At 41.4% G+C, this 12,582-nt stretch overlaps 1 protein-coding gene across 1 annotated transcript in view; it reads right to left on the bottom strand.

Moving 5' to 3' along the window:
* Positions 1-7,747: 7,747 nt before the first annotated feature.
* MAF (v-maf avian musculoaponeurotic fibrosarcoma oncogene homolog) overlaps positions 7,748-12,582 on the bottom strand; it is a 12,754-nt gene continuing 7,919 nt past the window's right edge. Inside the window, exons 5-6 of the mRNA XM_011990122.1 lie at positions 12,207-12,578; positions 7,748-7,978 (exon numbers count right to left, since the gene is read on the bottom strand). Coding sequence (XP_011845512.1) covers positions 7,885-7,978; positions 12,207-12,578 — 466 coding nt within the window. The 3' untranslated portion in view covers positions 7,748-7,884. The remainder of the gene's footprint in view (positions 7,979-12,206; positions 12,579-12,582) is intronic.

Below are 12,582 nucleotides of genomic sequence, written 5' to 3'. Positions count from 1 at the left end.
ACCCTTATTGCTATTAGCTGTACTAATGTAAGTGGCAAAATAATTATCATTTACTGCACAGAGTCCAATATTTTCCAGACAGCAGTTTAATAACAAAGCAGACCTGTCATTTCTTCCTATAGTTAGTCACACTGTACAAGTTCAGACTGTCAAAATATATTTAAAATCTAATTTAAACAATTCAACATGGTCACAGAAAATCTGTGTACAATAACGGTGATAAACTAGTAAGTCAATCTAATTCTTTTTCCAACATAGATATTCAGTTATTTTTCTTTAATCCCCCACACTTTTATTTGGATTACTTTACAATTGGTGTGAACAAATATGCTATGCTCATGCACCTGCTGAATTCTCTAGGCTGCTGTAACGGAACATATAATCTTTCTTTACTTACATTTTCATTCAGCGTAACCCTCTAATTCCTTCAAATGCCCTTTATCTAAATGGTAAGACTATGCCCAAAGCACTCAGATAAATAAATTCTTACCCTTGTATCTGTCAAAGCTGCCCCAAATACATTATATGCATTTATTCACATTTTGTGTAGAAATGCTTTTCAAATCTTAAGGTAGAAACTACTCTCCTTCACGTATTAGTATACATTATTTTTTGCCAAATATATAATTTCTATGCAAACAATAATAGGAAAGAAATAAGAAACAGACTGCAGTGATAAAACCAGGAAGTGTATCAGTATCAGTTGTTCTCCATTTGAAGTTCAGATGGCTAATCTCTTAAAAAAAAAAACAAAAAACAAAAAACAAAAAAACAAACAAACAAAAAAAAACTTCCCCTACAGGATTACTTTTTTTAATCTTTAGAAACAACAGATTCTTTTAGAAACGCAAGTGAATCGAGTTTAAAAGCTTAAGAGATTGTGGGGAGAATATTTTTGTAATTCCTTGGGGGCACTGCAAACATATGTTAAGCTTCGGCAAGGAATATTTACATGAGATCATATACTTGTGAGGCATTTTTCAATTTTAGAAAATTATTACAAAGCAATAATTGGATGTAGGCTTTGCAAAACGCCCCCTTTGCCTTCCTGGCCATATCATTGATAGTCTCCGTTATTTTTGAAGAAAAAAAAACCAGGCCTCATTAAATGCGATATTTGGCATCTTGCCTGAAATCTCATAAAGTAGATGTCCTTTTTAGATCATTGGTGTCATTTTCTTCAAGATGACCTCTACTCTCTGGCCACCTGGGGAACCCATCCTGTTATCAAAGCAAAAGAAGGGAGGCGAGGTAGATTCTGTTTGCACACATGAATAGCGTCCAAAAGTCACTGCAGTTTCTGTGTTCATATTACTTTCCTTCAGACCAGTTACTGGGGAAAGATGGTGGGGGAAAAGGAGGTCTCACATAGGGGTAAGAGAGATTTTTGAGCTGGGCCGCGATGAAGTAATCTAAGCCAGATGTCTGCCAGCACATAGCTCTTATACTTGGATCTGTTTACCTAACAATTGAAGAGTTCTTTAAATAGCACAGGAGCGTGCACTGATATTCCAGGAAAGATTTTAAAAGGGCTCATTACCTGCACAGTGCGGTAAATTAACATGGGGATCGCAACCTGAAAATGTGTCGCGGGCTGTCAGCCTGTGTCTCCACACTGCTCGGAGTCACAGAAAGTCGGGAAAGGGAGCTTACCTGCCTTTTACGTGGGAAGATTGCCCTAAGACAGCAGTTTCAGCTCAGGTTCTGCGCATGCCTACCAAAGGACAGAGTTGACCGATGAACTCTGCCTTTCGAATCATTTTTATTTCATAAAGTGGAAACTGTAGATTTATCTCTCTTTCTTTTTCTTTTCTTTTTTTTTTTTTTGAGATGGAGTCTTGCTGTTTCGCCCAGGCTTGAGTGCAGTGGCGCAATCTGGGCTCGCTGCAACCTCCGCCTCCCAGGTTCAAGCGATTCTCCTGCCTCAGCCTTCTGAGTAGCTGGGGTTACAAGCACGTGCCTCCACGCCCGGCTAATTGATGTATTTTTAGTAGAGACCGGGTTTCACCAGGTTGGCCAGGCTGGTCTCAAACTCCTGACCTCAGGTGATCTGCTGGCTCGCCTCGGCCTCCCACAGTGCTGGGATTACAAGCACGAGCCACCGCACGGGGCCAGATTTATCTTTTAATAGCTTTCCCCCTCCCTAATGTGTTAAAGCGTTCCAGGAATGAATGAATGAATGAATGAATGAATGAATGGTTTTTAAGGCAGATGAAAAAATATATTGGAGTGAATGCCTGAAGATGGAAAGACACAAACATCACGTTTTAACATATTTAATCTTAGAATGATTACCAAGGGTTTTTCCGTCGTCTATGAAAAACAAGATTTACACAAAAAATCTGACAGTGTAAAAAGCTTCTCAGATACTGACATCTTTGTTTTAGTTTCAATATATTTATCTGTTTTAGTTTCAATATATTTATTTATATATAGATACTAATTTACATAGAAATCCTTCCCTAAGAGAGACGGAGAGAATAAAAAGGAGTTTGTTTTTTTTAAGTTGTAATGATACTTCCTAACTTTTCTCACAAACCGAGGGTCCCGCTAAGAAAAAGGTCCCTCATGGAAAAGATCCGTTCTGAAATTAGTGGTTTTAAAAGTTTGTCCTCTTGAGACAGTTCCTGGATGCCTGAGATGTGTCTAGAACTGTGTGAAATCCAAGAATGCAGGCAGGACCCTCATCCTGGCGCTGTTGGAGCAATCTTCATAAAGTTTGCTTGACTGACTTTGTTTTATAATGTGCATCAAACTACACCACGGAAACCCCAAACCGTATCGAGATTTCCATAAAGATTTTTAAACACGCTATCTGCCTTTCCTCTTGCCTTTTTCTTTTTCCCTCTTACTCTGTCTCTAACCGAAGCAGGGGGGGAAAAAAAAAAAAAAAAAAAGAAAGGAAAAAAGAAAGAAAAAGAAAAAAAAAAATCTGGAAAATGGGCCGGAAAACTAATAGAATAAAAATCAAATGATTTGGAGCCGATGTTCTTATTTACAGAGGGTTCCTGGGGCCGCTATCGGGTGGAGCGAGGGGATCTCAAGGTGAAGGGCGGAGCCATGCGGGGACCGAGTCTTGCTCCCTCCCTGCAGGCGCCCACCCAGGAGAGCGGCGCACCAGGGAGTTTTGATATCCCCGGAGCTCGCTCCGCTAGGGCAGTACTCTTGACTTTTTAAACCAAATTTGAACACAATCCGGGCTCCTGCAGGGGTGCGGGAGCTTGGGTGGGCGCGGGGCCCGGGAGCGCGCTGCGTGCGGCCATCATTAGCGCCCCCGGACGTCGGGCGGCGTCGTGGGCATCTCCGAGGGGCGCTGTGTTGCTGGCGTCTGAGCGCACTGGCTCCCTGGGCTCTGCCGCGGGTCTGGGACTGCAGGCCCTGCCCAGGACTGAGGGACGCGGTAGCTTCAGGCAATCTTCAGGACCCGCCCCCTCTGTCTGGGCTCCAGTCCCTACGCACCTGCTGTACACCGCTCGGGGGACCCCAGAGGGTGGGGAGCACACCCAGCCCCACGCAGCTGCAGCCACCAGGCTCGGGCAGTGATGCCCAGGGCCACTGGGCCCCGCAGAACCCATGCATAAAGGACTGGAATGCGGTGTTCCTGTCTGGGGCCCGCGGGGGACGGGGGGCGGTGGTGGGGGATGACGGAGGGGCGTGGAGGGAGGGTTCTTAGAAACTGGGAGAGGCGACAAACTCAGCATCCTCTCTACCTTCATCTCCTTCATTCCAGGCTTCAAGACCATTGCACCAAAAGCTCTGGCCAGCTTTGAAGATTGCAACTGAGCTTCCAGTGCTGCTCCCGGGACGGACCTTCGCCCCATCCCTGTCTGTGTCCACACTTAAACAGGGGCAGAGGTGACTTATTGGGTCCCAGACCTCAGCTTCCTCCACTTGTTGGCCTGAGGACAGTGTCTTCTGAGGCTCTTTCATGGCCCTGGATGACCAGGCATGGGAGGAAAAGGTGTCAGAAATGATGGAAAGGACTCTGAGATTGGACAGGAGTCAGGTGGCAAGGGTGCAGACCCTGGTGCTAAGGACCTCACTGTTGTTTCTAGGACTCTGTGGAGAGCTCACAACCTGTCAGTGGCTTGTCAGTCACACTGCAAACATCCTTCTTGGTGGAAGGTTTTGGGGGGACTCAGAATGACCCGGAGCTGACCCCTGGTGACTAGAGGTCATAAGCCAAGGTTTGCCTGTTAGTCCGGGCCATACTCTCCCAGCCTCTGCATGCAGGTCCCTTCCTCTCCTGTGCTCTCTGGGCCTAGTTTGGGGTTGCCTATTGTCCTGGGATCCTCTGCCCGCTTTCCTTCTGCAGAATCCCTCCAACAAAGTCAGAAACCCACTTCTACAGGCCTCAAGAAGTGGTTGAGGTCATGCAGAGAACCAGGACAACTATTGGTTGCAAAAAGGGACTCTGAACTCCTGACCTAATTTTTCAGGCCAGTGTTCCCTTTACAACTATCCTGGTTGGGGATTCTGGAAGGAGAGTGATTTTCACTCCTTCCCACCCAGTTCTATAAGGTTTCATCACTTCTCCTGTTCCCTAATGGAAAGCACCAACCACGAGGAAAAAATGGCTCTTTGGAATCTTCGCTTGGAAACGGTCAAGGCTGGTAATCAGAATATTTAGAATAGAGAAATTCAGAATGCGAATCACCGGTTTGCAGCTCACACCAAGGCCTGGGTTGGGGGGTGAGGGGCAGGTCGAGGAGTGCAGGGGAAAATACAGAAAACTATTTCCTCTCCTTCCACTCTTTTTCCCAAAGCTCAGCAGACATGACTCCTTCATCCTCCTTTCTTGCATTAATGCTCCTTCTAATTGTAATTGAAGATCTATCTAAGGTGCATCTCTGTAGAAGGGAGGAATGTGATTTTGCAATCCATAGTTCTAATTGTTGGGAAAACTGTTATTTAATAAAAATGAAGGAAAAGAAAATTAACTGCGTTGAACAAGAGAAGAGGTGCTCAGTAAATGCTATGATTTGTGTAAGGAACTGTGCATTCCAGTCATAGTCGTGGAAAATGTGTTTTGTGAATTTCTTAAAACTGTACGACTCTGATGAAAATTCATATAAAGATCTTATTTCTGTGTGTTGTTGGTTTGCTCTTCCCCTCTCAGCCTTTTTCGTTTGGGCATACTTATGGAAAACACACAGAGGGCCTTCAAATTTAAACAATAAAATACTGTCATGATGTCACAAAACTATTGCAGTGACCGTTTAAATATTGGCACAATATGTCTGGCTGGTCCAAAATGTCACCATCATCAAAGCACAGACTGATATATTTATAAATACTCCAATGTTAAGACATTAACAATTTCCTCAAATCTCTCCATTGGGGTTTGGTCCCCAAGATTGTTTTCAGAAAGGAAACATGTGAACGTATTTTAAAGAAATGGACAGCCGAGCCTAGTTTACTTCTGCCATACATGCATGCACACTAGGTCTGACTTTAGCCACGGAGCAAGTGAAATTCACACTGGTAACAGGGATTATTCCTGGGCCTCCTGCTTTTAAAGTTCTCCTTTCTCTTGTTTCCCTCATTTCTCACCTCCTACAAATGGTGCAGGGAACAGGGAGCCCGAGATTTTATTTGCTACGCCTTCATGCAAAGCAATTTGATTTGTTTGTTTAGTTTTGTTTTGTTCCTCTCCAAAGGGTAAAGATGCTCCAAATTTGTGGCAGGACTGTGTTTCTTTATGCCCCAACAATCATGAGACAGCCTGGGAGACTGAAATTCTCTCACCCTGTCCCCTACCCCCGCTAGGGGAAAAAATGCTAGACAGAGCTGGGTTTGTTCAGGAGCTGGGGCGGAGCAACGCCTGGAGAGAATTCCCCTTTTCTGGGGCTGTTTGATGTCTGAATTTTGAAGATTTGTATCAAAAGCGAGAAAAGCAATGTTATGGGATGGTAGGTTAAGGCTCTTGCTCTGCTTTTAAGCCAATGCTTCAAAACAAACAAATCCTGATTGAGGTGGCTGGACCCGGACCACCTCCTTTATAACTACTGTATGGCCTGCCTGAACTTGGGATATCTTCTTTTAGATTTAGGGTGGGCTAAGAGTGAAATCAACTTCCAAGTTTCTCTTGGAAAGAGAAAGGCACAGGCCCCAAATTATTCATGCAGCATCCTGACAAATAATCAGAGGAGATAAAAATTGGAGCCTATCACTGCAGATAAAACTTCTCTAAAAAAAAAACCAAAACAAAAGAACTAAGACATTTCTTCAAAGAGAAGGACAAAATTATTTTTGAAAAATCAAGTGACAGAGAATCGTAGTGGGGAACCTTGCAAATCAGCAATGTGAAGCTGGTAAATCTCACTTCCTATCCCCTCTTAGTGAATGTTTATATTAGCAGCACTAAGAAGAGCTTGGTTGTGTGTTTTACTGGCATGGAAATCAGACGGCTAAAGGTTGTCACTTATGTACTCATGTATTTTAGTCTTCCAACCTATCTCAGTCTTTACCGGCAGGCAAAACAGAAAAAAACAAAAAGAGAGAGAGAGAGAGATACAGAGAGCGAGAGAGAGAGATTCATGTGGCAATCAGACTTTTAAATATATTGATTGGCTTAGTAGACTGGAGGAGTGTATTTCATAAAGCCAAGAGTATGTGAATACGGAAGTAAGTTGGCCTAAACAAAAACAACGGCCACAACAGCAAAAGACTCCCAATGTACTCTGCTTGGGAACCTCTGAATGTGTCATAGGCAACTCTAGATATTTAGACCGGGACATGCTGGCAATGCAGCTACCGAGACAGCTGTGTGCCATGTTTGTGAGGGTGACCACGATTTGCCTTCTGTCCACTGCTTTTAGCAAGAAAACTGGTGGTGTGGCAAGGGGGAGGTTCTACTTCAGAACAGAAGTATCTAGAATTGGTGTTGCTAAGTAAAAATGACTGGGGTAAAGGCACAAGGGAGAAAAGATCAGAGTATGAGCATCCTGCATTCAGTAATAAACACCGTTTCCCATCAGAGGGGTCTGTGTTGAAAGGCGCCCAGGTAGTATGGCTTTGAGACAGTGAGGAAATGATGTCTCCATAGCAGATTTATCTGCTAGGCAAAAGTAGAACCTCTGCCTATTCGATGTCAATATATTAATGTGTCAGATACATTGTAAAAAAATATTACATGGTTTTTGAAAAGGGAAACATGCAAGAAGCCAGGGAAATTTAAAGGAGGTGATTTTTTTTCTTTTGAGAGTTTGTAAGCAAAAAAGAAAAGGGAGCAAAAAATCACATAGAGGGTGTGTATTTAACTAACTTTGTATTTTGCCACACATTGTTTTCATTTAAAGCTATGTCTGACAAATGGGCAGGTTTGACATCACTGATAAGCGCAATACTGTCTAGGGCCTACAAGAAAACCAGGGGGCTCGGCTCCACTGGAGCCTCTGCCCATGCATTTGTTTAGGGAAGGGGAGTTGAATATCAATTTTTCTTCTTAGTAAAATTATCTGCCAGAGAAACAATGAAGCATGAAAAAGTACTATTTAGAATGTGCATGCCTATATATGCTTTTAAAATGCTAACTGTTGCATTCTGGGAAACTTTCCATTATATATATGCATATATATGTATCTTTGTAATTTCAGTGAATTTTTAAAACTAGTATGGCAGGTTGAAACCATCGCACCTGTTCACTTGCACACACCATAAATCGAAAAGCAGGAGTGCGCTTTTCTACGGGTCTCTATGAAACCCCCAGACAAGTGGCATAGTTAATTACTATGGAAGTTATACATTTAATAGCCTTCTTCTCTAACACAGTAATTTTTATTTAAAAAGGAGACTAAACAGAAGTCAGGGGTAGGTGGTTCTCCATGACTGCAAATAATATGATTTTTTTTTTTTTTTTAATGTACAGCTCTCACACAAATTTCATTTTGTGAACACACTGGTAAGTACACGATGCTGGGGCTTCCAAAATGTGGCGTATCCCACTGATGGCTCCAACTTGCGAGTGGGCTCAGTTCTGTAATTGGAATGAAAGGAATTTTAACACTATTTAGACAAAGACTCAAACGCAGCATAAAGGGGAAAGCTAGATTTCCTCATATGAATTTTTTTTTCTAATTTAGAGACTTATTTGTAATGAACAGCACTTATTCAGGATTTAGGAGTTCTTTGTAAAAACAAAAAAACAAAAAAACAAAAAAACATGTATTTGTGTGCCACTCCCACTATATACTTCAAAGTTTTCAGTAACTGTTATTTCCAAAAATGCCTTTTACTAGGAGTTAACCCTCTCTTACAGCTAGCCGCTCAAACCTCATTTTTGCCAGCACCTCTGCACTTGATTTTCTAAAGTTTATTATATTCAACCGCCTTGTAGATTCCTACCAAAATGTTTAATTCTACACAACTGTATTTTTCTCCCAATCCAGGCCTCATTCGTCATGAGGTAACTGCAATAACTACATCCAGAATATCACTCTTATTTTGAGAATGTGTTTGCCTAAAATCTTTCATCAGATGCCGAGATTTTTGTAAAAGCGTTCTCTCCATTTCTGCTTCTTCAGAGTTTGTGTATCTCTTAGTTGTGATCAGGGAAAAAAAATAAATAAATAAAGGAAAGAAATATCTGGAGTCAAGAACACTGACTTCAAGCTCGTGAGGGAAGGCTTACTATTAAGACTTTTGATAAGCAAAATTAAGTGTGGATTCAGGAGCCTATCTAAACTAGCACATAAAGGAAGGTCAAAATGTCGAGGTTATACACTGTCTTCATGTTCTGTGAAAAATAGGCAGGAAGGCCAGATGATAAACTGGCCAGAATTTAGCAGCACCAAACACAACCTGTTTTCTTCAAAATAAGTCTTTCAGTCAGACTTGCAATATTATCTTTTTTTAAGAACTGCAAAAAACAAAACAAAAGCCATCGTGTTTGGCTCTATTTTCAAAACAGTGCTGGCTTTGTCTAACATTCTATTAGTGTGCTAGGGGAAGTTGACTAAGAGTGCAAACTGCATGAATTTGTAACATTAGTTTCATGAATTTGTGTCATTTAAAAATAGGTCAGTGCTTAGGAGTCCTGCTAGTGAAGGTAGTTTTGAGTCTTTCCAAGTGATCTTTCAGTCAGTCCCCATACACAGCGTATTTTGGGGTAAATACCAATAAATGAAAACACAGCCTATATTCCACACAGGTATTATTTTCTGCTTTTATTTCTGGGGATAGCATGATCTGAAATCATTACTAGCTCATCTAAGTAGAGAAGTTCTCCACTGAATATTCATGGTGAAATATGATTTGATAACACAGTTTAAACCAGATACGTACTTGGAACTATGGAAGTAAGGAGTAGATTTTCTTTTTCCTATTTAAGACAAATGACCTTCAATGTTAAAGAGAAAAGCAAAACAAAACAAACAACTTTGATTTGTCTAAAGTGTTTATGTTAAATCTTGTCAGGCCTTGCTAACAAGAAAATCACGGTGTGTAAGAGAAGAAGGAAAAATAATCAACTTTAGTGAAAAGGCAAGCGCTGTTTCTCTTTACCATTAAATGCCTATGTGCCCAAGCCACCTCTGAGGCGCCATATTTGTCCGGTTCCTCTGTCTTTGGATGGGCTTGCCCCTGATCAGAAGCGCAGGGCCATGTTCAGGAAGCCTAGTTCCACTGTTTTGTTTTGTTTTGTTTTCCCACCAAGGGCAATTACGGCTCAACTCATTTGAAAACTGAAAACTTTGGGGAGAAAAAAATGAGGTCATAATTTACATCTCCATTAAATATTGCTAATCAATATATGGGGCCAGCCTCCTCACCTCAAAAAACAGCCTATAGTTTCACCCTGAATTACTGCCTCCCTATTCCTCCACGAATCCTTCCACTGGAGAAAAGGATGCATTTTACACTTTTAACGAGGTTGTTGGGCCCAGTTAAACTGTACACTAAGAAACTGAGTACAGAATCAAAAAAAATGCCGTTTATTATTGTAGATTATTCTTTTTCTTGATATAACCAGAATTGAAAATGAAAGAAAAGCACATAGGAACATCACGCGTGGTTAGTTAGTAACTCAAGATATAAAACAATTTTGCACAGCAAAATATGTAAAAGAAAAGTAACTGACAAGATTTTTTTATATTTATTGTGGTAAGATTTACTTTTCATTTCTTTTTAAAGACAGGATGTCAGTCCCTGAAAATAACATTTACTGATTATTGCCTTTAAAACTGTGGATTTTTTTTTAAGTTACAGAAAATCCAGTTCTGCACCACAATACAACTGTAAAAAAATCTGCATCATCTTAAAACTGTGCAGTAATGCCATTTTTATAACTGCATAAATTTTATTAGCGTTCTAAACAGTTTTGCAATTTTTTTTGTATTATATGCTTGCAGGTTATATCTTAGTGCAATTCAGTCCCAAATACTTTAATTTTGAAAAAAAAAAAACATACATTTTTGAATGTAAAATACCCCTACAGATATAAACAGGGGCGTTTCCCCTTTTAATACTTTGGTTTTCAATACAGTCAGTGGTATAGCAAAAACTACACATACCCAACTTATATTTAAGTTGCAAGCACATGCTGTATAAGCTACTTTTTTTAAACAGTCCCCTTGCAAACTCTACCCCCCTTAACATCACAACAGTAAACAATTTAGTGCATCAATCTTTTAAAAAATCTACAGCTAAACAGACCTAACTCTTTCAAATTTATCTATAACATTCCTTTATCTGTAGCATACATTTTAACTGGGCTAACAGATTATAAAAACTAGAATTAAATTATATACTAGAAACCCATAGCATTCCACATTTGACAATGACCAAAAGCCAAAAAATATAAAATAAAAATAAAACCAACCAAAAATAATGGGGCAGATTTCTCTTTTTAAAAAATAAACTTTAGACTGCTTTTCGGCAATAGCACAATTTTAGTCCCCAAAGTGGGGTGTCATTCTTATTAAAAAGAAAACATTAAGAGTTCTTCAATGTTTGCCAGGTTAAATTTGTAACCCATTCTGGTATCTTTCACAAGGAATGCCTTCAGTGCATTGGGAGGTTGAAGTTCTGAGTAACTCAAAGCAGTTTTGGAGCAGATGCAAAATTTCATGGGAAGAAGGCTCTACGGTTGCACTTTTTTGTTCTAAACTCAAAAAAGTCATGAGGCAATAAAACAAAAGTATGAATGCCATGCTATAAGTCTTCGAACGTCCATTTCCAAGCCAAAAAGAAAAAAAAAAAGGAAAAAATAATTATACCATACATGTCCAGCATGCAGGCTTTTTTTTTTTTATTAATATAATGTCTCTTTTCCATAAAGTCTTTGAAACAGTTATAGTTCATTGTTGCTAAGACAAAGTAGCAAGCATAATAATGCATGAGATGAGAATGAGTTTTTTTAATGGCAGACTAAACTCTCAGATTTGGCATCACAAGGCCAAAACTCACAAGTCACACCCAGAAGGTTGATGCAGGCTTGATTGTGGAAGGTTCATGAGGATTTTTTTTCTCTATTTTAGCATAACAATGCTAAAAAAAAACCCGATGGAACTCGGCACGCTGCAAGTCTATAACATTTCACATTTTTTTTTTCCTTTGCAAGCTCAATCTCACATGAAGAACTCAGGAGAAGAAAAAAAAACTTTGCTTTTTTTTTCTTTCATCTCGGAAGAGATGGTTTGAGAGGGAGTGAGGGTGGAGGTTGGAAAAAAGGTGGGCAACACAGCAAGCTCCAAAAGTAAAATAAAAAAAAAAACCAAACAAAATAAAACACACACACACACACAGAAAATGAACACTAGTTCATGAACTGAAGGGGAAGAAGGAAAAAAAAATATGTGAATGATGCAGGCTTCAAAGGTGAGCAACGTTTCACATGAAGAACTCTGCTGAGATCTTTGAACATTGTGCAAGTCCGGGGGTGGGGGGGGGGTGTAAAAAAAAAACAAGCTAGCAAGTTATGGAGAATTTCAGATTGGCAATTCATGAGCCAGACACCCATTCCCTCCCCAGTTTAAAACAGCCACCACCACCACAAACTCAAGCAGGGTGTGGGGTGTGTGTGTGTGTGTGTGTGTGGTGTGCATGCGTGTTTGTGTGTCTGTAGGGGGCCAAGGGGGCCAAACTCGGTGGGGGTGGGGGGCGAGGTGGTGGTGAGCATGGCTCTGGAACTAGCAAGCCCACACCCGAGTCGGACCCCCGCGGAGCACTTATCAGGGTGGCTAGCTGGGATCGCGTGTCAGACTCACATGAAAAACTCGGGAGAGGACGGGTTGTCGCTGCTCGAGCCGTTTTCTCGGAAGCCGCTGCTCACCAACTTCTCGTATTTCTCCTTGTACGCGTCCCTCTCGCGCACCAGCCTGGAGATCTCCTGCTTGAGATGGTCGACTTGCTGCAGCAGCTGGTTCTTCTCCGACTCCAGGACGTGTCTCTGCTGCACCCTCTTGAAGCGGCAGGACTGGGCATAGCCGCGGTTTTTCAGGGTCCGCCTCTTCTGCTTCAGCCGGATCACCTCCTCCTTGCTGACCCCGCGCAGCTGCCGGTTCAGCTCGCGCACCGACATGGTCACCAGCTGCTCGTCGGAGAAGCGGTCGTCGAAGTGCAGGCCGCCGGCGGCGTGGTGCG

Source organism: Mandrillus leucophaeus, unplaced genomic scaffold (genome assembly GCF_000951045.1).
Source record: "Mandrillus leucophaeus isolate KB7577 unplaced genomic scaffold, Mleu.le_1.0 Scaffold37, whole genome shotgun sequence".
Taxonomy (NCBI): Eukaryota; Metazoa; Chordata; class Mammalia; order Primates; family Cercopithecidae; genus Mandrillus; species Mandrillus leucophaeus.
This window is presented reverse-complemented; position numbering and strand designations above follow the sequence as displayed.